The sequence below is a fragment of the Dermochelys coriacea genome, chromosome 6, assembly GCF_009764565.3.
Source record: "Dermochelys coriacea isolate rDerCor1 chromosome 6, rDerCor1.pri.v4, whole genome shotgun sequence".
In the NCBI taxonomy this organism is placed as follows: domain Eukaryota; kingdom Metazoa; phylum Chordata; order Testudines; family Dermochelyidae; genus Dermochelys; species Dermochelys coriacea.
In genome coordinates, this window is record NC_050073.1 from 21636420 (window position 1) to 21663056 (window position 26637).

The window sequence follows — 26637 nt, forward strand, 5'->3', positions numbered from 1 at the left end:
ATCCAGCCACTGCACTACATAGAAATCAGAACTTGAATTTGGAGGTTTGCTACTCTCCATACAAGCCAAGCTGTGACCTGGAAATGCAGCCTGCTAACCCTGTTTTCTCTCCACATATAGCTGGATTGCTGCGGTGCAAATACCATAATGACCATAAGCACCTCGTCCATCCAGAGTGATCTCTGTCCAAAGGAACAAACCTTGCTGGAAACTCTTGCCCAGGTAGGGATGGCTGCTGTTTCTACCGTACAGTGTTGAGTGAGGGAGTAAGTCCATGGAGCCCTACTACAATCTTGATACACCCAGGAAACTTGTCCTTGCCCTGACAGGGTAACGGGTTGCTCAGTCCCAATTCTTGAATTGGAGTTGACTTCCCCATCGCTCTCCCATCAAGAAGGGGAAGAAAGCAATGCATCAGAAATAATCAATCCATCTTCTGTCTTAATTTCTGCTCAGGAGCCAGTCCTCTCTGCTAGCTGGCAAAGGTGTGGAGGCAGGGGGAATAAGTGGGGATAGTTAAGGAATAAGGATAAGAAACTCATCTCCTCAGCATTGACAGCCCCACTGGAAATGGATTGGCTATTCAGCACCAAGCAAATCCTCCACAGGAAGTCAGTCCAGGGCATGGTGCTACTCTTGCATGCTATGGTTAGGAGATGGGGTGAAATCAGACTTTTTTGCCATTGATTTCATTGGGCCCAGGAAATTATGCCATGAAGTTGCATGGGAAGGGAGAGGGATAGTACAAACATTGAACTCCACTTCTTCATGAACAACTGTGCCTTGGTGTACAGCTAGAGAGAGAGACCAAGCTGTCTGACATGCGTTCTCCTCCACTTAGGGTCGCCTACCCCAGGATTGTCATAAGAAGATTGATGAGCTGTTCTCAGAGAAGTTGTACCTGATCGGTGTTGCAGCCATTGTGGTGGCTGTGATCATGGTAAGTGTGAATATTGGTGCAGCACATGAGGGTGTATGGTTTAAACTCTGAATTTCATCTGGATTTTTAAAGTGGAACCATAAATCTAGTGCTTGTGAAAGCACGTGGCTACCACTGACTCAGTAACACGGCATGGGCTGTGTTACTCCATGTAGCTCTACTGCTAATTCTGATCTGAAACTCTTACTGGCGTCCCCCACAAAACTGACCTCTCCTGCCTGTTTGCCAAGAAAGCTCTTCCCCAGCCTCTCCAGCTGTACCAGTGCACCTCGATCCTGACAGATCCCAACTGTGCCAAGTTGAGTGTTGGCTCCGTGACACAGACGGAGACTCACTAGAGAGTCCGGTGGGAGACACCAGACTAGGAGTATTGTAACCAGAGTCATATTTAGGGGCAAGTCTCTGGAGTGTAAGGCAAAATGACTTCATCTGCTGCCCCACCTCATCTCCCTTGAAAACCATTTTAATTCCAGCCTGCCTTTCAAGGCTTCGTGCTGGAAGGAATTTGTTTTCCTTCCCATGATGCATTCGCTTCCCACCTCAGTGTAGATGGACTAGAGAACTAGCCAGGAGCACGGTGCCCCTTTCCTTGTCCATTCCAATTCTCATTCCCATCAGTGCTGTCTTCTGTTTCCCCCTGTCCTGCAACCCAGACACTGAATACCACAGTAACAGTCTCCAGGCTGGCTGCTGTGCTCTGAGTTCTAACTTGTGAGGTCCACAGCAGAACGAGCGGTGGTTATGAATTTTGCCAGGTGCCCCTTTTAGAAACTATGGCAATGTTTTTACTCAAAATACAATTAACCTATAGTGCTCTCTGCTGCAGGGTATTACTGAGGTATATAATTTTAAATTTTATGAAGGGATTAGACACTTACGAATTTTTAAAACCACTCTAACTGAAATGAAGTTACAAGAGTGCTCTGTCCTGTTCTTCAGGGTGCAAGTGGGTCTCCCAGAAGGAGGAAGCAAGCAATTTTATTCCCCCCCTACATTTCAGAACTTCTTCAGTTAATTCCTTCCTCCAAAGCATCCATTGGCTACTTTCAGAGGCAATATACCAGGACTAGATGGGCCATTGTCCTGTTCTTGCATTGTAAATCATGAGCTGAATTCTCAACAATGTCCAGGCTCTGCTCTGACACAGTGGAGGTAGAGTGACCTCAGGAAACAACCAGTTGCAGTGCCCTGATCCTCTTGTACCCAACACCTCATGAAGTTAGAGCAGCTGAGAGCCTAACTGGCTTACAGTCAGTGGAGGATAGGTATAGCATGGCTCTGCCCATGACATGACCCCCACTGCCTCTTGTGCCAGAAGTGGAGGAAGAATGATGGGGTCTTGATTAACACAGCAGACCAGGGAATCAAACTCTGTGTCCTTGAGCTCTGCCCAGGAGAAGATAATGGATGGGGCTGTCTTAGGTAATTGGGGCTTACAAATGAGAATTTCACTGGTAGCTTTGTCTCCTTACAGATCTTCGAAATGATCCTGAGCATGATCCTGTGCTGTGGCATAAGGAATAGCACCGTGTATTGAGAAGTGGAGAGTTGCAGGGGGAAGGTTGGAGATGACCGTGCAAAAGGGACCCCAAGTGCCACCAAGTGACCAGGAGACGTTTCAACAAAAGACAAAGAAAACTATGTATATAAATACTTCCAATATTACCATACAGTACTTATCATTTTTACTTTAAACTACTTTTTTTTAAAAAGTAAAACTTTCCCATGATCTTGTGGCTGAGTTAGTTACACATCAGTTTTGTGTGGTAGGGAAAGCTACTGTACCAGAAATTCTGACTTCTCCCCCCTCCTTTTTTTTTTTTTTTTTTTTTTGGTCCTCCCCATTATTTCAGTGATGATGTTTATGGTGCAGAAACACAGAGGTAGAGAGCAGCAGGCTACAGCCTCTTGTGAGGACAATGAACACCTTTGCCTTGGTTTTGTTTGTTTGTTTTAAGTTTATAACTGGAAACTGAAGCAGGATTTTTTGTTTTCCTCTCTTTTCCCTAAGGCCCTGACTCCAGGGCATTCCCTAGCTGCTTATAGGAAAGTTTGACTTGGTGTGCAAAGCCTGGTAGAAATGAGAGGCCGGGGACACAAGCGGAGATGCAGCCCAGAGGAATCTGGAGGAGATGGCCTGTTCCAATCAGACCCCTTTATGTTGTTAAATAAACATGAGAGTTGAATAGTGACAATTTTAAATTCTAACTTTTGATTTTTTTTCCATGGAGTTTGTAACTCATTTAAAAACAAAAAAACCAAATTGACCCATTCATTTAGAACTGAAGCTGTCTCACGGGTTCATAGCCTGGGAGTGAATTCTTACCCTGATTTTTCCACCCCAAATTCTACAAATGACTGAAAAAAAAATCTGCTTTATGTTCCTGGGGGCTTACTGTCCAGTCTGGTTTTGTTAGTTCCTAATTTGAACTAATACTTCTGTATAAATGATATATTAAAAAGGGGGCGGGTAGATAAGCGCTGAGATCTGGAACACTCAGAATCCTCCACAAAACAAATGCAGGATGACTGTTGGGTGTTTTCTCATGTTATTTCAAATTAATGTTGTCTTTGCATCATAGTTCTCTTTGATACAGTTTTGCTTGCTCATGGCATATTGTCTTATGTGCTGTAATTATGCCAAAAATCCTGTAACCTATTAAAGAAACATTGTTTTTTAAAAGCCCTTAATTTAAAACCTACATTAAGAGTTGGAAACCAACTCGCTCAAGCTGGGAAATTCAGGATTTAAGAAGGCACCGGTTTGAACATACTTTTTTGTGTGGGTTAAAATCCAAGCTAGATGTTACCAACTAAATATGTGTGGCTTTAACTATATGCCACTCCATTGGACTAACAGAATCGCTATTGCCCTGTACATAGAGGATACTGTGTGCATCAAATCCTATGTAATAAAACGTCTTTCTGTCTCTCTCAAAGATGTTCTATATGAATAGATAGATATATTTTAAACAAGACTATTTCACTTTTCCCTACCCCTTATGGGCACTTGAGCTGGGGACTGCAGCATCTTGCAGCTGTTGGCTGAGCAGAAGCAGGACGTTTTTATTCTCAGCCCAGTTAAGATTTGAGGTTCCTCTTGCATTCTCTCTCTTCCCCCTGCCCACGCCTTTAAGGGATGTTTCTGTTTCCCTGAAGTGTTTCTTTTGTAACTTTCAAAAGGAAGAGTGTTCCAAATCCGGTTTGGGGTGAGGGGGATCCTGTGTTCTTTCTAGGCTATACATGTCCCTTCACCACTGTGCGTTGGATACCACAGCCATTGCTACACACTGAATGAGGGATTCCCACAAGTGGGCAAATGGATCAGTCCAGAGGCTTATTTTGTTTCCCTTTCTTGCCTCTTTAAACACATAAGGGCTTTTTAAAAAAAAAAAAAAAGTAACCTAAGGAAGAGGTGTATCAACACAACCTAGATTGATTGGGGATTGGGCGGGAAGTAATTTAATCAGAGAAGCAGCCTTAAAGTAACATTGCTCTGAATGTCCATTTTGCATGCATTGGAAACAAGAACCGATTGTGCACCAGGTGCCTCCTCCACTGTACATTTTTTAGGGTCACCTCCTCTGATATGTGGCTAAATGTAAAATGTGATGCATCAGCTGAGCATGTGTGTTTACATATATGTGCATCAGGGTTGTTAGAATACAGAATGGATGTGTAACTCGCCACCTCTTTGTCGACTGTTGATAAATATGTATAAATATGCCATTAAGCATTTCAGTTTTATTTTTTCCTATACCGTATATTTGATATTGTTCAGTATTCAGTTGATATTGTGTCAGTAGCCAGAGCTCTGTTTGAAGATTTGCTGGGTCTCCAAAGAAGCAAGTGCAGGTCAGGCACGTTCTTAGATGTAGCTTTAAGGTACTAGACTTGCCCTTTGCAGTAGCAAGTGGAAAGAAGTGATTATTGAGAAGCATGCTGGGCTGAAACCTGATAAGTGTGGGAGGAAAAGCAAAATCTTTGGTCAAAAAGTGCTCTGGGATTGCTGGAATTTGCCATCCGCCCCTGAACTACATTATAGAAAGTAACTATTCACTTCGAACTCTGGTGGTGCCCTTGTAGTTGTCAGCTACCTATGCAGCCTCCCGCCCTGGAGAAGAAGCCTGCATGGAAGAGATGCTGGTGGAACTCAGAGCTCTAAAGGTTGGGGAAGTGGCTTTTAAATGTGGTGGCGACAGTGATTTGGGACTAGGTTAGAGGGAACAGAGTCCTGAGGACATAGAGTGGTACTGAAGGAAGCTGAAAGATGGGTTTCACTGGGTGGCATTAATGCCCTGTCCATTTCTCTTCAGGGTTATTACAGGAGTATTCCCATGTCCCATTGCTTGTTTGTCAGCCCGCCAGGCCAAGGGAGGGAGAGAAGGAGCTGCCATGCTTAAGAATGGACTGAGGAGTTGAGGAACAGCTGAGGAAAAACAACCCTCTTTGGTCTTCTCTGTCCTAAACTCCTGAGAAGGGGAGGCCTAAGCAGAATGGAGGCAGGGGTGTGTGTGAAAATTTGAGAGCAGACTCCCCTTCAAGTTATCCCTGAGAACTGCTCAGTATCCAAAGGGACATTGCCCTGTGTCTGAATAACCAGTCCTAAAGCTAGATGAGGAGGAAGAGAAGCAGAATGCAGGCCTCATGTTCCTGCCAAGTGACTATCCTGCCTATGTATGTGTACACACATGCAAGCATACAGACCCAGGTCCTGATCCTGGAGACCCCCATACGGACAGGATTGGTGTCCACTGCATAGGGCTTTGCAGGATCAGGACTGTGGGCTATAAATACACACAAACACTGCTTCTGAACAGAAACCAGAGGAAACGACCAGTCATTGAGAAAACAGTCATAAGGCAAGGGAAGAAGAGGAGAGCCCCATCTCACTGCGGGAGGCCAGGAGCAGGGAACTAACCAGGGCTGGGTTTGAAGACCCATGCTAGAAAGTCAAACAGAGCTGCTGCCAGCTGAACTGAATGCTTGGGATTCTTTTATATTGTGGAGCATGCCACAAAGCTGTGTGTTTAACTTCTTCCTCCAGCTGCCTTGTTTTTTTGTTTTGTTTGTTTTTAAGAAAAAAAAATCTAATGTTAATCATAGTGTGTATAGTGTGACCATGCTCTTCGATTTACAACCAGTTCACCTTAACACCAGGATGCTTCATGAGCCAGGCTGTGGCAGCATGGGCAGAGCCAGGCCTCTGGAATGATGAAGGAGGAGAAATGGGCAAGCTGGAGAGGGACATCCAGAATCAAGCTAAGTAAAGGCAAATGGCTCTTGCCAATAGCAGTTGCTGCCGCAGGTGCCCTCCTTTGGGAGGGGCAGCAGTGGGGGAGCTAGTATGTATTCCAAAATGACGAGAGAGTTAAAATTCAGAAAGGCCTGTGGTGGCAAAAAGCCACTGAGAATATCCCAAAGAGCTCATTGTTCCCCGACCTAACTGAATGGCTTTCTGATGTGTCAGATGGTCCAGCCATGGGATAACTGACTGCTGCCATCCGCCCCATCAGACAAAGCTCCTGCACTGAGCCAGAGGGGCAAGTACAGTGCTGTGATCCCACAACTGCCCTTCCCTACCCATCCCCTGTACCTTTCATGACCGGCAGTTCAGGCATTCCAGGTTGGCTCCAGGCTCCCATTATTGCTTCTGCTGAAACAGGAACGGGAGGGAGAGATGTTCTGTGTGACTGTCCCCAAAACACAAGCAGCCTCCATTCCCTGCTCCCTTTGGCTGTGCCTGTGCTAAGACATCATGCCCATCCATTGTCTTTTCACTTGTTTAGCTGAATGTTAATGGAGTCCAACAATTTCTTTACTTTACAAAATGGATATTTAAAAACAATAAACTTACCAAAAAAAAGTGCTGTCAGCTTTTGTCTCTTTCCAAGGATGAGATCCCAGCTGCCTCTTCAAAGAGAAACAGGGGACTCTGAATTCAAGCTTGGATGAACACTGTCTCCTTAACTTCCCTGAGTATTAATAAGACTATATTTAGAGTCATATTTTTGACTCAAGTTTCCACTCCCACTTCCACACTTTCCAGGGCCCCTAGCTATCCTTTTAGACATGTGCATGTTGGTGTTGTTGGCCACTTTTTTTGGGGGTGGGGGATGTGGGTGGGTTGTTTTTTGTTTTTTTTAATCCTTATTGGAAGCATTACAAATAAATGAATACATATCAATGCCATGCCTTTTCCCTGGATTAATCAGAAGCACTGCAGTGCATATCCCAGTGTGGTGATTTTAAAACACTCTCCAGGTACAAATTCACACAAATTTCTTTGTTTTTTTTCCCAGTTCAGTTCATACAGATATGGCTCCTCTGGTGTAGATAATCTGTGTCACAACTTTAGGAGTCCTCCATCAGCTTCTGGCTCAGATGGTGCTTAATAATTCCATGCATGGCAGATCACTCAATCATGCACATAATTGTTTTATGTCAGTCCACAAGTGGACTGGAATGGGCTCAATACTAAATTCTATCCTCAAAGTTAGATAGTAAATGTCTATAGAATTAGCACCTCTCTCTCTCTCTCTCTTTCTCTCTCTCTGTTGCATTGTTGAGATCTGGTTTCATATCTGGGCAAAAACAGACTGGGCCTAATGCATTTGTTCCTTCAGGGCTATTGGTGTCCAGATTCTCCAAAGCCTCTGAAGAACCATCACTCAGCTGCTGAGAAATGTAAAATAGGAAGTACGCATAAGGCATACCTTAATACCTTTATTCTGTGCATCAAGAGGCACTTTCAGCTCATTGCATTGAAAGGAAAAAGGTTGCCTTGGGATAGTCTCAATTAATTGACCTTAAACACACATGCCAGCTGAGCTACCATGGTTAGTTCTTAGTACCATTCCCTTCTACCAGTTCTACTCCAGCCTCTTAAACAGTTAACCACACAACTTATCTCTGTCCTCCTTCTCTCCACTCTTCCCCCGCCCCCACCCCGGTGTTTTGAATCATTTGAAGTGTCCTGTTAGGGTTCTAGAGTCTCAAACAAAAGTTGGGTGAGTGGTCTGGCCTCATGCTCCTCTTTTGCACTATGGTTCTGATCACATTCATCAGTAGCTATCCCCATTGTCCCACTCTCCTGCCATGGTTCTGGTGTTGTGCCAATGGCATATTTGTTTCTTCGATTCCCAAGGCTTTGTGTAATGTCTCTTCATGAACCACATGATTATAGGGGGTGGCGGTGAGGCCTGATTCAAGGAACTTTGAGGCGCTTCCATCGTTAATCAACAGGCCTTTTTGAATGTCATATTCTCCTTTATATAATGGTTGTGCAATACTTTCTTCGCCAACTATTCAGGGGCAATGCTGCAAAAGCTAATTTTTCTCTCTCCCAAGCTAGGAAGGACCTTCTGGTTTGGGTTGCAGCTGAATAGAAGCAGATTTTGAAAGGGAAGGAGGTAGGGTGAAGACATTTGAGCACATTTTTATATTTTACATGTAACTAGGTTTAGCAAAAATAAAGGTATATGGCCTGTTCATGTGTGGTGGGTATATGGATGTTGGGGCATCTACACCAGCACCAAGTACCTCAGCGTTACACAGCTCTCCTCTTAAATCAGACCCTTGTCCACTCAACTGTGCCTTTTAAATGTCCCTTCTGCATTAGGCCTTCAGTCACCATAACATCTGTTTTCAATAATTTCTCACTATCATCTTGTTTTATTTAGGGTTGTAAAGGATCTAGGGTTACAGCTGCTGTAGGTGTAAAATGCAAAGTCTTGTATACGAACAGGAAAAATCATTTTTTTAGGGCCTCTTCATTGTGATGGCACAGGCTGCATGGCCCTTTTAAAAGGGAATGCACCCAGTTCACCTGTGACGAGTTAGTTACCTCCCAATGGGCCCTAATTGGGGGTGCCTGACCTCTATAGATATACCTAAACTGGATCTGGGAGCATGCTTGCTCTAGCAGGGTTCAAGATATCATGTTTAAAAATAGCTGTGTGGATGTTCTGGCTCAAGGAGAAGTTTAGGTCTCTCACACCCACCTGACTTCCTAGGCTTGCAAGCCCGAGCTCCAGCTGGAGCTGGAACATCTACATTGAGGGTGTTTTGTTTTTTTAAGCACATTAGCTTGAGCCCCACTAGCTCAAGTCTACCTGAGCTGGGGGACTCCCAGTTGCGGTATAGACCTACCCCATAAAGGCAGCAGTTGGAAAAAGGGGAGCAGGAAGAAGCTGGTGAGCATTGTCTGTAGACCACCGTGTGACACCGAAGAGAGCAGTAGTTGAGAGCTGCTGGCGAAGAGGGAGAATTGGTGCACTGTTAGGTGACGGCTGTGGGTAGGAACGGTTGGAGAGAATTGGCCAGAGCTGGGGAACCCAGCTGGACAGAGGGCTGTGCAGAGGCCCCTAGGTAAGGGACAGAGGTAAATCAGCCAATGCTGGCTAAGCCTAGAAACAAGAGGGTGGATTCTGGAGGAAGGTTCCCATGAACAGGGGTAGGCTGTGCAGCCAAAGGTGCCTGGGGCATGGAAAGCTGCAGGGAGCCCTCTCACAGGAGGCCTGAGTCAAGGGCCGCAAGAAGAGAGATGTAGACATCATGAAGTATTGCCAGAGGTGGAGGCCCTGGAATAGGAGCAGAGGAACTGAGAACACAGCGGTGGTTGACTCTTGGAACTCTTGTGGCCTGGGGAATGGTCCGTGGAGCTGGAGGACAGCTGCATTTTAACCTTGCATTGTGCTTGGGGGGGGGGGGGTGTTGAGTTCTCTGAGTCTGAGGGATTTCCTGAAGGTTGAAATTATATTAATAAAATATGCCCAGCAGCAGGGCTTGATTTGAACTCAGAGGAACAACCTTCCTTGCCCAGGCAAATGAGATGGCTGTTCATGTGATCTGTGGTGGAGAAGAAAGGTTAACACAATCCTTCCTGAGCAGATGAAGGGGCAACTGTAGCAGACTTGCTATGGTTGGCTATAGGAGGGTGCCTGGCAGGGACAAACTTTGTTTAGAGCTGATAAATGAAACAAACAAACAGAACCCTATAATTGTTGCTTTGCAGGTACTGCAAGTAACTATCACAACTACATAACCCTTCCAGTGCTTTTGTTAATGTTACTTACTATTTCTGATGCACCATGAAAAATTATTTGAAAGCTTGCCGAAACAATGGGAGGAAATCGTGCCTGACGACACTGGGGAGAGCGACTATGGGACAAGCACTTACTAATGCTAAAGCATGACAATCATCAAAGAATGGATACAAAACTATTTTACTAAAAGTCATTCTCATTTAGAGAAGTTTTTGGGGTTTGCATGCGGGGCAAGTAATTTAGGCACAACTTTAAAAACAAGCCTTTTATTTCTGTGGCTTTTTAAAGGTTCTTTCTTAGACCATCTCAACCTTTAAAAAACCCAATCTTTAAAGCCTTGTTGTCATTTTTATTTTGCTAGAGTCCGGTACTCCATGAAGGAGTTTTTCCATGCTGCCCAGGAATGGACCAACCTCATTGTTGGACCTGCTGTCCCCTGGGGGACCTGCAGTAGTTCACTGGCAGCCTACTGTTGAGGCTCCTGTGGCTGTCATTTCTGGGAGGAGCAGGACAAGGATCCTTCAGCAGCTATAAACAGAATAGAAGCCTATCTGTGAACAGCCTCAGTTGTGGGGAGGAAAGAACCACTGGCTGATTTATTTCAGTTGGGCTTCCTGTGGATGGGGAGTATGAGAAGGGTGTATGTGTGAAAGAGAGAGGTTATTGTGGGCTCCAGTATGAGCAGGGTAGGGCTGGGACCTGCGTGCACATGCCCTTCCTCTGCAGCTGTGTAAGGCTCCCTCTCTCTCTCTCTCTCTCTCTCTCTCTCTCCAGAGTCCCCATGGCTGTGATCTAACAACACTGCCTTCTTGGTTTGATGGTTTCCTGCATGACTGCCTAGCTCTGTGTTTCCTCGCCAGCCGTCTCAGCCTGAATGGGCTGGAGGAAACTGCTTTACCAACTGTTCATGCTTGAGTCATGCTTTTCTATTTTTATTTGTGTCGCCAAGCAATAAATAGAGTTCCAACACCCCGATGCAGCAGCCAGTACAAATTGTTCCACCATCAGTGATTTGGAAAGCATGCCCAGCCCTAGTTCTCCATGGCATGTGGACTAAAGTATCTGCAAAGAGGGAGGAAGAGGAGAGGAATGGGGACAGTGGCCTCAGCCATCAGACAGGCATGAAACATGCTGCAAAAGATGGAACAACAGCAGCACATTCAATAGGCAAGAAGCCATCTGTCAGCAGTGCTTGATTTAGAAAGCACGCTGGGCCAGAGGTAGAGATGGGCTAGCCCTTCCTGTCATGCTGGCAACCAAAGCCAGCAGTAGTCTCATTAAAAAAGCATTGCACAGTCCATTTCCACTAAACCTCCACATCCACCCAGTTGTGCCCAATAGGGTGACCAGTTGTCCAGTTTTTGACTGGAAAATAGGGAGATCTTTGTCTACCTCGCATTTGCCCCTATACGCCGTCTTGGATTCAACAACAACCTGGAATCCATGTTGGGTACCCTTCTTCCCCCACCACTTTTGATTTTGGTGCCTTTTTCCATCCAACCGTGGGAAACTGGCAGGTCACCTGACAGAGTCTGCCCAGCAACTGGGACAGTATATAAGATCAGTTCACCAGTCAGGCGGGGTTGCCCATCCTAAAGGCAGAGTGTGCTGCTGTTCTAGGGAATAGTTAGTGCTGCTGTCTGCAGGATAGGTAGGCCTAGTACCACACTAGGGATGTAGGGAGTGTAACTCACCTGGCATGCGAGAATAGCTGTCATCCACTGTCCTGATTCTTCAACTCCCATCCACCCACGACGGTGCCAGGAGGAAGATCGGTAAAAGAAGGAGACAGAGTGATCATCTCCCTGTCGGAGGTCCTGCTTCCCATACCTACCAGTGTCATCTGGATCCGGAATCTAGTCCGTTGTGATGGTGCGAGCTGCTTCTCAAGCTGCAAGAGATGGCAAGGAAGCAACATCTTGTTCTTTACTAGGATTGATCTGGGTTTATCCTTGGGTCAGAGCTTCAAGCCCTCTACCTTCTTACAGCCAAAGCTTGTCATATTCTGGTCCCCTTTTCTGTTACAATTGGGAGTCCCTTAGTGTTTACATAGCTGTACTTACCTGTGTTACTTACCTTGTTTTACCTACTTGTTTAACTTTTCCCTGTTAATAAAACTGTTCCTTTTGCACCTTATCCATTTGTCAGCTTTCCTTTTGATACCCGTTGATACACACAGGGTAGGGAAACAAACCTCAGACTTCAGAGTAGCAGCCGTGTTAGTCGGTATTCGCAAAAAGAAAAGGAGTCACTTGTGGCACCTTAGAGACTAACAAATTTATTAGAGCATAAGCTTTCGTGAGCTACTGTCCACTCTATACGGCTAAATTCAGTGCCTTGCATAATGACAGGTCTAATAAATTTGTTTGTCTCTAAGGTGCCACAAGTACTCCTTTTCTTTTTGCGAAACCTCAGACTGGTTCCCCCGGCCAAGGTATAAAATCCAGTCAACAGTTTGGTGACTACGGCAGGACTCCCTTTTGTTTTTGTTTGCCCTGTTTATTATCTGGCTTGGCTGTAACATACATGGTATAAAATCCAGTCAACAGGAACACCTGGTCAAAAAGGGATCCTGGCAGCTCTGGCCAGCACCGCTGACCGAGCCATTGACTGTCCGGTCAGTGGCATTGCGCAGCGGGGCTGACAAACTCCCTGCTAGCCTCCATGCCACACAGCTCCTGGGAAGCTGCGGGCATGTCCTCCTCTGGTTCCTACGCGTAGGTGCAGCCAGGGGGCTCCAAACACTGCCCCCGAAGCTCCCATTGACCGAGAACCGTGGCCAATGGGAGCAGTGGGGGTGGCACCTGCGGACGGGGCAGCGTGCAGAGCCGCCTGGCTGCGCTTCTGCGTAGAAGCCGGAGGTAGGACATGCCCGCTGCTTCCCAGGCAGTGCTTGAGGTAAGCACTGCCCAAAGCTTGAACCCCTGAGCCCCCCCACGCACCCCAACCCCCTGCCCCAGCCCTGATCCCCCTCCCTTCCTCTGATCCCCTTGCTCCCAGCCTGGAGCATCCTCCTGCACCCCAAACCCCTCATCTCCAGCCCCACCCCAGAGCCTGCACCCTCAGCCAGAGCCCTCACTCCACATCACACCCTAACCTCCTGCCCCAGCCCTGATCCCCCTCCTGGCCTCCGAACTCCTCAGTCCCAGCCCAGAGCATCCTCCTGCATGCCAAACCTCTCATCCCTGGCCCCACCCCAGAGCCTACACCCCCAGCTGGAGCCCTCACCCCCTCCCGCACCCCAGCCCCCTGAGCCAACCCGGTGAAAATGAGTGAGTGAGTGAGTGAGTGAGGGTGGGGAAAGCGAGCAAAGGGGGGGGTGGAGTGAGCAGGGGCAGGGCCTCGGAGAAGGGTTGAGAAAGGGGTGGGGCAAGAGTGTTCAGTTTTGTGAGAGTAGAAAGTTGGCAACCCCTAGTGCCCATCCTTGCAAAATGGGATGAGCTGCTGCTTTCTCCTCATTGCTGCTTTTTTTTTTTGCCATCTCCCACCCACCGTTTAGTATATCACCTGCTTTGCCCCCATTGTCACCCACCCACACATACCTTTTAGTGTAATATTATTCACCCTGTTCCGCTAGGTTGGTTTGTTGTTCTCTCTCCTTTCCAATGCTTCCTTTTCCCCACTCTCCCCTCTGTATTCAGCACCGATACCTTTGGCGACCTCTAGGGGAGACTTCACACATAAGCCCACTGGCCAGGAAACGCTGCCCTAGGTGTGTTTCCATGGGAATGTTATAAAGATCCCCGAACAGGAAAGCCTGTTGTGTTTTAAAACTCCAACCCAAGCCCAGCCAGATGAAAGACATTTTGTTCTAACCTTGCCCGCTATTGCTGCCAAATGTATTCCAAACACAGCTCCCTTGTCATAAATTACTGTCGTTAGCAACACTCCAGAAGGCAGAGATGCATATTAAAAAACTGACAGTGCAAATGAAATAGCAGCAGTTTATATTACAGATGACTCACTGTGAGGCCCCTCTTAAAGGGATTCAGTGAAGTATTTTAGACCACAAACATAACTGATCTTTAACACTGCATGTTCTCATAGGAGCTATAGCAGCCACAGTGCTGGAGGCCCTGAAGAAAGACATCTCCAAGTGACCAGAGACAGAGGAACAAGGATTACAGCACAGTCCTTATTCCATTTGGCTATGATAGCAGATGGTGCACATATCCATTGAGAATATGACAGCAGCTTTGTTTATATGTGGAACCTAGAATGTGCAATGTTTGTTTCTTAATTATTCAGGATTGGGAGGACTGATTAAATAAATTCTTCTAAGGCTATGTCCACACTGTACACCACTTTCAATGGCATGTAGGGTACGCGTAGCTGCACACCACAGTGAAAGGCAGACCACGTCCACACTGTGGTGCATAGCTACACACATCAGTGAAAAGCTCTGGCAGGCCTCCCCCTGGTGGAGCCTTTTCCTGCTGCTGGAGCCTTTCCTTGCAGGGTGTGGGGAGGAAGGCTCCAGCAGCAGGAAAACAGCAGGATGCTACACTGCTAAAGATAGTATAGACAGGGGAGACACTGGTTGGGGAAGTAGAGCGCCATGTAGGATACATACCCACAGTCATGTTCTTCTGTACCAAATATGGACTGGTCAGAGAGCCTGCTTATACATACCAGATGTGTTCATCATAAGATCCTTTAACGCTCTGCCAGGTATGGCTCCAGATTAGCTTAAAGTATTTTACATACAGTGCTACCTAGTGGCTGATACATATAATGCAGTTTAACATTCCATTACATGTCCCCATTTAAGTTCTACATTCCTACCATTTACACTATCATACGGTCTTTGAAGTTCAGTATGCGTCAGTCTGTTAAGTGTCTCTGAATCGTACGGGTTTTGTAATTACATTATCTGAACACGTAACAACATGGTCATCTAGCTGTTCATTAGTTGCAGTGACAAGCTATGGTCAGTTTGGAATCCTTGGCTCTTGTCATCTTGTTCTGCATCCACCATCTGTAGAGTTATTCTGTTGAGTGTTTCTCAACTTTTTTGACACCAGGGACTGGCCTGCTGCCTTCCTAAAATATGTCAGGGAGATCTCAGGGAGTGGCCAGCCCACAAACTGGTTGTTGAGAAACATTGCTGTGCATTGTTCTTTCTGAGGAACAAACTGTAAATGTTGATGGTTTCTGTTGAACTCTCCACTGTTGGTCTTGATCACATACAATCTGGGCACTGAATACTTTTTCTTTACAACAGCTGGAGTTGTCCATCCTTTTTCTCCATCCAATTTGACACAAACATGGTCATCAGGTTCTACACCTGGTAATTCTCTGAGTGACGCCTGTTGTAAAAGTGTACATAGGTCTATTAGCCTTTTTAGCTGATTTGGCTCCTCTCTTCATATCTAGCCACTTTGGAAATAGGGTATTTTCCAAAGCTGGAACAGTTGTTCTGAGTTGTCCTCCCCTCAGGTGTTGTGCTAGACTATATCAAGTAGCTGTTATTGGTGTTGATCTGTAACTCAGAAGAGTAAGGAAAGGATTTTCTTGGTTGTCTGTACAGCTCTCATTTTGTGTGCGTGTAATATGGGCTGCAAGTAATATGATCAAAACTATATTTTGTTCAGAATTACAAATTCTGCTACAGTGAATTGTGGTCTGTTGTCCATCATTAGTTATTCTGGAATACCAAAATGAGCAAGAATGCTTTTCAGTTTCTCAATAATACTGCAACATGTTATGTCTTTCAAGTACATTATTTCTATATACCTGGAAAAATAATCCACAAGGACCAGGTAATGATGTCCTCTGAATTTATGTAAATCTGCAGCTACTCTCTTCTAAGATCTGTCTGGTAAAGGTGTTTGTACATTGCATGATGCAGCATTGTCTCTTAAATTGATTTGTACTGTTGTTGTTCTACAAACTATTGTACTGTTTCTCAATAGGCCCATCATGGCTGCCATACTGCAGCTGAGAAGATTGTTCGTCTTTGATCCTTTGATCACGTGCACTCAATGCATAGCTTTTGTCTTTGTAAGTTGTTTCTGTGGTCAACTGGCCCGTGCAGTTCTGAATACCTGTAGGGCGAGCTAGAGCTGTCAGGTGACTTCATCTCTGGGAGGGGTTGGAGGTGATTGTAAGTCCCTGCTGAGATGACTGTGATGTCAGCTCCTGAGCCAATTTTAAAGTTAATAGTCTTGCCGTGAATATTCAGTTTCACTCTCCAGGCAGGCTCTGGCATCACAAGTGATAGATCCCAGAAACAATGGCTTTTGATTGTAATATGAGCAAATTTCCTGACTGCTTTGGTGTGACACAGATGCAAAATGTCCATATCTCATGCATTTATTACACCATATGCCTTTAGCTGGACATGCATTATCTCTTGGGACATGACCTTTTCCACACCTCATGCATGCTAGCTGGAATTTCTCTTTAAGGGGGCAGGACTCACCACCGCAGCGCCTCTTGCTGGCCGTCCTTGGAATTAGCTCTCGTTTCACCAAAGCACTCTCATCTAGCAGTGTCTGGCCCGTCATCACTCTCGTCTCCACCTCTAGGATTCAGGTTGTTTCCTGGACGGCAGCAGCCTCTTCTGGACACAGCTGTGCCTCATTCAGTTCTCTCCCCCATTCCGGAGGGACCCGACAGATCTCAGTCCAGTCATTTGCCTTGTTGGCAAACTGCGGTTTCTGGTCTAGCCCTCCCCTCAGTGGCAAACTGCAGTCTATGCACTGGCCACTCCCCTAGGTGGCAAGTGGCGGGGGGGTGCAAAGAGGGGACCCACACCCACCACTACTCTGGGTACAAGCCAAGGGACCCTATAGCCAGCAGCCACATATGCCCCTCCTCCTACACCAGTTTCTTTGTGGAGTTTGTTTGCAATGTGAAATCTTGAGTGGCATGCTGATGAAATCCCACAACCATTTTTCCTATTTCTTTCTATCTGCAACCTTCGTTGCTGTTTCACTTCTGCTTCTGTTCTTAGTTTACTCCTGACACCATATCCAGATATGTTTCAGAGTAGCAGCCGTGTTAGTCTGTATCTGCAAAAAGAAAAGAAGGACTTGTGGCACCTTAGAGATTAACAAATTTATTTGAGCATAAGCTTTTGTGAGCTACAGCTCACTTCATCGGATGCATTCAGTGGAAAATACAGTGGGGAGATTTATATACACAGAGAACATAAAACAATGGGTGTTACCATACACACTGTAAGGAGAATGATCAGGTAAGGTGAGCTATTACCAGCAGGAGAGCGAGGGGGGGGGGAGGAGAACCTTTTGTAGTCTAGATATGGGCTCAGAGCTTGTTTATAGACACCAGATGTGTTCATCATAAGATCCAGTAATGCTCAATTTAGTTTAAAGAAGGTATTTACACATGCTGCCCCTCATGACTGAATAGTATAATACAGTTTAACATTCCATTACACCCACATGGTTCAAGCACGTCTTTACTCAACCAAGCAGTGCCTCACTGTCCACACAGCTATTCATACCTGTACTAAGTGGGTATGTAGTGCATGTACGCTACACACTTCTGTAAGGAGTGTGCAGTGTAGCCATACCCTCAGTCAAAATAAAGGCCCTATTCCCTTACAGACTCGTCCTAATGAAAGACTTCCATTGACTTCAACTGGCTTTGGATCAAGCTCATAGAGCAGGGGTAGTCAATTATTTTTTGTCAAGGTCCAAATTTCTTGGTTAAGGTATAGTCAAGATCCAGACTCCAGAGAAAATATTTTTTAAAAAAACTAGTAACAATAAATGATAATAAGTAAATAAAAATATTTCTGGATCTGTTCAAAAATATGTGGCTGTTCGGATTTGGCACACGGTCCGCCTATTAACTACCCCTGTCATAGAGCGATGTTAAACATCAGGCCTAAAGGCCTTTGCGTGTCCTGCTAAGCAAAAGCAAAGCTACTGTGTGAGACTAGAGCTCCATTCTAAATGTTCCCGTTGGGCTCACTCGAAATTGCTCTTAGGCAGAAATTATGGACTTGTGGTTTGGAATTGTGATTTTTTCCCCCTACCAGCCCTACTATGAATTATTGCTCACTTCACAAGGTGGCATTGCAAACATTAGTTAGTTTGTAAACGGTTCTTTGGATGAAAGAAGCACTAGGAAGGAATATTCATTTTAGATAATAAGCTCATGAATAGATTCTGGGTTATCTGTGTTCTGGACCCAGTGCTACCACCAAACTTCGGAGTGATCTTCACCTCCCTGTACCTCAGTTTTCTCATCTGTAAACTGGGGATAGTTGGTACCAACCACCCATGTAAGAGCTTTGAGAAGTATGGATGAAAACTGCTCTGTATGTCCTTCACAGACCTAAGAGTGGCTATACTTCAACAAAAAAGCTTCAAAAACAGACTCCAACGAGAGACTGCTGAATTGGAATTAATTTGCAAACTGGATACAATTAACTTAGGCTTGAATAGAGACTGGGAATGGATGAGTCATTACACAAAGTAAAACTATTTCCCCATGGTATTTCTCCCCCCCACCCCACCCCCCACTGTTCCTCTGATATTCTTGTTAACTGCTGGAATTAGCCTACCTTGCTTGTCACCATGAAAGGTTTTCCTCCTTCCCCCCCCCCCCCCCCCCCCCCCCCGCTGCTGGTGATGGCTTATCTTAAGTGATCACTCTCCTTACAGTGTGTATGATAAACCCATTGTTTCATGTTCTCTGTGTGTGTGTGTATATAAATCTCTCCTCTGTTTTTTCCACCAAATGCATCCGATGAAGTGAGCTGTAGCTCACGAAAGCTTATGCTCTAATAAATTTGTTAGTCTCTAAGGTGCCACAAGTCCTCCTTTTCTTTTTGCGAATACAGACTAACAGGGCTGCTACTCTGAAACTCACTAGGATGGAGGCTCAGATAGCAGACTGATGGGGGTAGGCGTAAGAGCAGACTAGAAGGGGCCCCACCCTCAGGCTGGGCCTCTGGTGGTTACTCTCATAGACGTGAAGAGTGGCTACGGTGGTTGGGCACGTGGCACTTTGCCCAGGGGCAGCGCCGGCCCCGCTGGCTGCAGGAGCAGTGTGGGGAGCAGCAACGGGCACATGGCATTCACCGTACCCCAGCTGGCTCCTCGGGCCCTGTAACACGGGGCGGTGCAGTACCAGTGCCGGCCAGCAGAAGGCAGCGTGCAAGCTGGCGCCCGCTCTCCCAGGCCTGGGGCTGGAGCCTTATGCCCGGGTCAGCCCCCGCCTGTCGCTAACGACCGCCCTGCCCCCTCCCGCTGCTCCGGCTTGGCCTGGCCTCTCAAGAGGGCCCCAGCCCGGCGCACTAGGGACTACAACTCCCAGGAGGCAAAGCGGGTGGGTGTTTCTTCCCCCCCCCTCTCGCTTTGCCTCATGGGAATAGCAGCTCCAGGGGCTGGGAGCTGTCGCTTAGGCGCGGCTCAGCGGGCGGTGGGGACTCGGCTTCCCAGCGTGCTCCGCGCGGGCCGCCGTGGTGGACGGTTCCTTTCCTGTGCGCGCGCCGCGGGGAGCGGCCGGAGGTACCCGCCTGGTCCGCGCGCTGCGAGGAGGAGCGGTTGGGCCGCGCTCCGTGAGGTACGGGGCCGCGCGTGCTCCCGCCCTGCCCGCGGGGCCTGGGCGGGTCGGTTCCCTGGTCGGCCGGGGGCTGCTCGTCGGCCCGGGGGAATTGCCCCCTGGCTACCTCCGTGGTCGCAGCCCCCGCGGCTTCCCCTCCCGCCTCGGGGTCACAGCCCCCCTGAACCGAGCCCCACCCCCCGGGGTCATAGGTCCCCGAGCCCCGCCCCGCCCCCCCCCAGCGTCCCAGGCCCAGAGCCTCCTTCCCGCTCCACCGTCTCAGCTCTGCCTGTGGGTCACCGCCCCTCCCCCCCTTACAACCTTGCCGGGGCGGGGGGGGGCCACAGCCCCTCCCCTGCATCATAACCCTGCCTGGGTGGGAGGGAGGGGTCGCCAGCCCCCTGACCCTCCTTACCATTGCCCCGCCTGGGGGCCCCAGCCCCCCTCTGTGTTGTGGGTCACTGCCTTGCCCTGGGGAGCTGTGAGCTCAGCCCATGAGATGCTGTGAAGCTGTCGGACACGGCTGTCTGTCCGTCTAAAATACTGACGTGACCCCCTAGTGCTAGGGTAGCTGAGATCCATCACCAACAGCTGTCTCCTCTAAAGCCTGGCCCTGGAGGCGTGGGTGTGGTAACAGCTGTCTGGGGTGACTGTGCGCTCTGTCTCTCTCACAGGCAGCTGCAGCAGGAGCAGGAGAGCCTGACTGACGGAGAGCAGAATGGAAGATTCTCCTGGGGACCTGTCCATTCAGAGAGATGCCATCCTGTCTGAGTTGTACCATATTCAGATCACCACCAAGAAACTGTGAGTCTCCTTGGGATGTAGGGGTCCCTGCTCTTGGCCTTTGTTGTCAAGGTGGAAGAGGTTTTTCAAAGCTTGGGAACTTTTTCTTTCTGCCGTTCCCAGCTGTAGTGAATTGCCAGTTTGAAAGCAGACCTTATGCAGGTGCATTTGCTTCTTTCTCCTTCATTTAGTTTGGAGGATTGCAGTTCTGCAAAAGCTACTGAACCATGTACTATGACTGTAAAGTGTCATAGGGCTAGAATTTCAAGTGCTCATCTTTCACTTCACCCAACTAAAGGCCATATTTTCAAATGTGCCCATTGTGAGGTATGTCCAGATTTTACTTCTGGGGCTGTTCTGTGCCAAACAATTAAAAATGCTGCACGCACTATTCTGCAGATTTTGTCAAAATAACGCTACATAATCACACCAGTTTGTTATTTTGGTAATTGATTTCAAAATATCTGTCAGCAAGTATGTCTAACAATACAGACACAAAAATTCCCCCAGGAGTAGGGAGTTAAAGAAACCTCTTAACAACCCAGTTCCTGTTTCTCTGCCACCTTCCCCCCCACACCCCCTCTGAGCCCAGCCTTGGGGGTCCCCCAGTCAATACACCTCTCCCCTCCCCCCCAGCCCAGCTGTGGCCCCTGAAAACCCAGGGATCCAGGGGGAGAAACAGCCTGATGCTCAGTTCCAGGCTTTCACAGAGTTTTCTGCATGCTGCCACTCCTTCCCTCTGGGCATGCTGGGACTGCAGCTGCCAGGAACCCTCTAGCTCCCTCTCCCTCCTCTCAGCTGTATATTCAATGTATGAGCTGGGCTTTGCCAGGTCCAGGACCCTACTGGCAGCTAGCAGCACTGGAGCCCATTTTTGTGGGGGAAAGGAAATTCTGCGCACACAACATTAATTTCTGAAAATTCTGCATTGCACAGTGGTGCAGAATTTCTTCAAGCATAGGCATCAACTCCGTGGGTGATCTGGGGCCCTGAGGATCAGTGCCTCCCCCGGTGCTTCCTTCTCCTGCCTGCCATGAAACAGCTGTTTTGCAGTGTGCAGGAGGCTGGGAGGGAGGGGGAGGAGCGGGGATGGGGGGAACTGAGCGGGGCGGGAAGAGGTGGGGCAGGGGTGGAGCAGGGGAGGGATGAGGTGGCAGGGGAGTGGTGCCTTGGGGGAAGGGGTGGAGTGGGGTGGGGCCTGGGACAGTGCTGTGGGGTCGAGCACCCCCTGGCACTTCGGAAAGTTGGCGCCTGTGTCCCCAGGAGTAAGATTTTTAAAGGAGTTCAGGACCCAATGTAAAAAATCTTGTTCTCTTATTTTGGTGCCTAGCTGGTTGCAGGTTTTCAAAATTTGGCCCCAACTGTGAGTGCTCAGCTCTTTTGAAATCTGGCCCATAGTTTTCTCCCCTCTCTGTCCTGCAAATTTTACTGCCATGGGTGTAGTGTGTAATGCTGTTCATGATTACTATTATTTATCAGTTATTCTTGTTGACCACACTGATTTTGACACTCCTCTGCTAAAATTCTCTTTTCATTTCGTCAAATTCAGTTCTCGATGGGGTATTTTGTAGCCACTGGAAACTAAAGAGAAAATTTTTAAAACATCTGTTGTTTTTCTTTCCCATTGAACTCAGGCTGGGACCATGAATTTTGGCATTGGCATCATGTCCTGAGCGGCTTCATTGGTGTGTGTTTCAGTGGAAAGTGCAGAGTTCTTTTTCCAGCCTAAATCCCAGAAATGTCTGCAGAGTTTTTATTAGCACAGGCTCCTGTCAAAAAGTAGGAATCAGTGCCACAGTTGGAGATGACTGAGAAATGTGCTAACAGTTCCTTTTAAAATACCTTTTAAAAAAAAAATTAATGAATTTTCCTACCTTGTGATGTAGATATTTGTTTTCTAGGGTGCAGGAGCTGAGATCCTTGGTGGCTTTAACTGACCCAGAGGAAGGGAAATTGTTTCAGTCTCAAGAGACAGTGAGTGACTAGCACACTTTCCATGCCTATTTACAGTCTTTATTGAAAACCTATATTTATATAGTTTAGGCTCATATTTTTTCTACCTTAACATTTTGCAGTGTATTCATATATTTATATATTAGGGGGAAAAATCCTGAATTGTTAATTAAAATTAGTGTACTGGTAATAGCAAAAACCTATTTTAACTAGTCCTGTATTCTGAAATAAGCCCTGTATATGTGCATTAATTGCTCACATTCATTCACAAAAGAATGGTTTTATTTCAAACAAAAATTTATCAAGTGACAGAATGAGGTACATGTACCTGAGATTTGTAGTAATATGACTTGACACAGTGCACAATGTCAGTCATGTACATCATCAGTTGAAATAAGGACAATCACAGGTTTTTTTTTTTTTTTGTTTGTGTGTTTTAAATAGCACAGTGGATGCTGCAACCCCTTCCTCAGTGAGCCCTGAGAATGTTGAACTCAGAATATAGTAGGGGTAGTCTCCTCATGCTAGCTCTTTTCTGTTTCATTTGCAGAACTTCTTAAGTCACACAGTTTTCCATGGCCTTGAATTGCTGTGATGTGAACAGAAGAGTCTCTCAGGACATCCTGTTCTGATGTGATTCTCATTTCACAGATGAATTTATTTTTGTTCTTTCTCATTCCAGGCTTTAAAGTCGCTGGATATTTGGAAGACCTTATTTGCTGTAGCTGGGCCTAAGCCAGAGAGCACAGTTGAGTAACAGCCCAAACATGGGAGATGAAGGTGCTGGTGAGCCCTTTATGGGTGTAGTGGCTGGCAGAGACAAAGATTATGAGGGCACCCTACCTTCTGACACAGTGTCGCTCAGTGATTCAGACTCTGAAGACTTTGGCTTAGTGGATGAAGCAGAAGTTGATACGATTTCTCCAGAGGAACCACCATCTTTGGATGACGTAGGTTATGGATCAGATGAGATCCCTGATTCTTCAAACAACAACCTTAAGTCTCCTGTCCAGCCATTCCATCTGAGAGGCATGAGCTCTACCTTCTCACTGCGGAGCCAGAGCATATTTGATGGCCTGGAAGGGGCAGCCAAATTAGCGGTACCCTCTATGGCTGAAGATAACATTATTGATGGGAGGTTTAAGCGCCCTCTGCCCCCACCCACTCCTGTAAGCAAGATGGCTGCAGAAAGCCTTGGAAGGCAAAGCAAGCCATCCCCAGCTCCCAAAAGCTCTCCAGGAGTCCCGGACTATGTGGCACACCCAGAACGCTGGACAAAGTACAGCCTGGAGGGAGTTTCAGAGTCCAGTGATAAGACCAACAGGATGGCTGCCATGGAGTTCCTAGAGGGCTTGAAGAAGAAAGGAGAACAAAGCTCAGCTACCCAAGACAGCTACACCCCCTATTTCAACCAGGACCCCTCCAGCCATGGTGCTGGAAGGATAATATTTACCAAACCCACGAAGATAGGCATGCGTAGTTCGGAAAGGAAAAGACCAGCTGAGGAAGATGGTAAGAAGCTCATGAACACAAAGCAAGGTCTGAATGAGCAATCTCCCAAGAAGGGCAATGACCTGTGTGAAGAGGATGAAGTTGAGCTGGGCCATTTAGACACTGACGGGAACAAGACAGTGGAGGAAGAGGAGCGGCTGAAGTTGGAGGACCTGGGTACAAAAAGAGAACTTGGCACAGGTTCCACTCACACAGGTGAAGATGCTTTGGTGGAAACCGTAGGGTTTCACAGTAGTAAGAAAAGGAGTAGGAAGCATTTCCGTCTCAAAGCAGACTATGAAGAGGCTGAAGAGTCTTAAGAGAGAAACTAATTATACACATCCAGAGGCTTCAGTGTTATTCCAGAAGGCTACCTTTGTTTGCTCTCTCTCAGCTCAGATCTCACTAGCCGGGCAGGCGGCAGGCTTTTTGTCTAGCACTCGGTTTTATGGTCTCCAAATACACTATTTTTAGTACGTTTGTCAGAAATTAAGGTACAAAAACCCTATGCCAGCAGGGAACAGTGTTGACACAGCACCTGGAGGGGTAGGGAGTGGGGTTTGTTTTCTTGAGCAAGCCCCTCTGACTGACGCTGGCACAGCATCAAGGCCTTGACCACAGTGATAGGCTATCCTAACACAAGTACTTCAGCAGGGAGAACGAGGGATCCAGGGGGACCCCCTGCCTTTCCCTACTCTTCCACCCTCTTAAAAAAAATTAGAACCCCTTGGCCAGTGCTGTAGCAGTCTGGGGTCAAAAGGGATCTGGATTGAAGAGGAGTATATAAGGTAGAGTTTTAAAGTATTAAAAACCAAACCCAGTAGGATTAAGTCGATATCCTGATTCCCCTTAATGTGCATGTCCCTAATTGGGAACAGATGGGACAAGGATTGAGCCACGCTTCCTGCACTGCCATTGAAAATAAAAACACAGTAAGTAACTGGCCATGAGCTGAGAGGACACAGTCAGGAGTGGCCAATTAAATGGGTTTTAAGGTAGTCTGAGTATTTTCCCTTGGTTACTTTCTAATGTATCTTATTTGGTAAAAGTTTAAAAGAAAATTGAGGCCTGTTGAGACAAAACATCTTTGGAAACATTTAGCAAAGTCCTGTGTGAGAGCCTCAGCCGCTTCTCAGCATGCTGTGCGTACAACTGAAATGTGTGTGACAGCCTACTGATTGGTCAAGCAGCTACAAGCTTCCCCCTGTGTGCATGTGATGTGCTGTGCTGATGTCTCACCTCCATAAGATGCCGTGCTTCCATTTTGACTCTTAAGTGAACTAATTGGAAGGGAAGGACTTGTACTAAGAGATTCTCTTTATACTTTAGATGTCAATAAAAACATTTAGTTGTAATTTGGTTTCTGGGTCTGTGTTCCACCTGTAGGTGTATTAGCATCAAATAACTGAATATTAGCAGAGAAGTATAGACACAGTTTCATTTGGCAAGGTGGGATTTCAGGTACGAATCTGAGAGGATTTTACTCTAAATATGCAGAGAGCAGCTTTTTCCCCCCCTCTTGGTCTTACCGCTTTGTTTTTTTTGTAACACTGGAATAGTTTACAAGTGCAAATGGAATCATTAACACAACTACAATGAATGTTGAACTTTTACATAGCACTTTACAAACATTCTTGTGAGGCAGGTTAGTAAGTACTGACATTGCCTTTGGTTAGATGAAGGAAAACTGAGGTTGAAAGGTTACGTTCTTAGAATGGATATCCATACTATGTTTCTTAGCGACTGGTCCATGGACCAGCACCAGTCCCTGAGATCTCCCTGACAGGAAGGCAGCAAGCCAATCCCTGGTATCAAAAAGACTGAGAAACACTGCTATAAAAGACAGCATATTGCTTAGGCCTTTTGGCTTGATTTATCATGGCCAGTGTTCTAGATTAAAAATTTAATATACAATTAATCAGCCAAATTAATCAGTATAAAGTATTAATCAGCCAAATTGTAATATTTGTAACTGGACAGTAAAAGGCCATCTCTTCTTTCCTTGGAATCTGCAACTTCACTAAATTCATTCATTCATTGTAGCTAGAGATCCATTGCTTAAACCCTCATGCAAATTTGGGGACATTACTGATAGGGTGCTTGAAATCTCTAGAGAGAAAATTATTGGCTGCAGGACAGGAACTATGGCTGCTTTTTTGCTTGTGCAGTCGAGAGCACCTGGTTGTTGCTTCCAGAAACCTATAATGTACAATGGGTAGAGGATGGGGGCAATAGTGCCAGTCTTGTGAAACCGACCTTGTCCAGGACAGATTGGCTTTGAGTGCAACAATGAGGAACAATTAGTCTATGGATATTCATAGGACATACCTAAATACATAAATCCTGCTGGTTTGAAGGGGACATACAAAAATTCAGATGAGGTATAACTTCCCGAGTTGTCACCATATATTTTGCTTTCAAATAAGGATCTGAATTCACTGATGACATCAGTAATGGCAGGAAGTGTTTTGGTTTGACAAACTGACTACTACTTAAACACACAATGGTCCTAAAGCAGTAGCCATTGGTTCCACCTCTCTATCCCTAAAGGTGAATGAACTTGTAGCATGGATGCCAAAACTACTCCCCTGTATAGGCCACAGTGATGTGGCACAGCTGCCTTGAAAATAAGATGAGCAAATTCCTATAGTAGGAGGAAGTCCTTAACAGCTTTCTTTCCATTATCAAGAACCTCTTGCTTCTGAGCATAAAAGGCATTATGACCCGATCTTCCTTTTTTTTTATGGTGGTTTTCTGAGATCAATAAACCTGACTGGGAAGGTGTGTAACTTACCAGAATCAGTATTTGTGATACATAGGAGCCTACAGGTATAATATTTTCAAGGAAATCCAATTTATAGATTCATAGATACTAAGGTCTGAAGGGACCATTCTGATCAT

The 26637-nt window shown here is 46.5% G+C and overlaps 2 protein-coding genes across 5 annotated transcripts in view; both read left to right on the forward strand.

Annotated features, from left to right (window-relative positions):
* The window catches only part of CD81 (CD81 molecule), an 86976-nt gene extending 80668 nt beyond the window's left edge, over positions 1-6308 (forward strand). For both annotated transcript variants that reach the window (XM_038404882.2, XM_038404881.2), the window contains exons 6-8: positions 121-222; positions 842-940; positions 2415-6308. In XM_038404882.2, coding sequence (XP_038260810.1) covers positions 121-222; positions 842-940; positions 2415-2477 — 264 coding nt within the window. In that variant the 3' untranslated portion in view covers positions 2478-6308. The remainder of the gene's footprint in view (positions 1-120; positions 223-841; positions 941-2414) is intronic.
* A 12961-nt stretch (positions 6309-19269) lies between these two features.
* Positions 19270-25091, forward strand: TSSC4 (tumor suppressing subtransferable candidate 4). Of its 3 annotated transcripts, none has more exons than XM_038407233.1 (4): positions 19270-19530; positions 20184-20313; positions 22194-22266; positions 22928-25091. In XM_038407233.1, exon 4 carries the CDS (start codon positions 23013-23015, stop codon positions 24054-24056), a length of 1044 nt encoding a protein of 347 aa, XP_038263161.1. In that variant the 5' UTR covers positions 19270-19530; positions 20184-20313; positions 22194-22266; positions 22928-23012; the 3' UTR covers positions 24057-25091. The 3 variants fall into 3 exon arrangements, with proteins under 3 accessions (XP_038263161.1, XP_038263163.1, XP_043372508.1); XM_043516573.1 differs by having other exon boundaries at positions 19524-20076; XM_038407235.2 differs by lacking the exon at positions 22194-22266 and having other exon boundaries at positions 19302-19530.
* The last annotated feature ends 1546 nt before the right edge of the window (positions 25092-26637 follow it).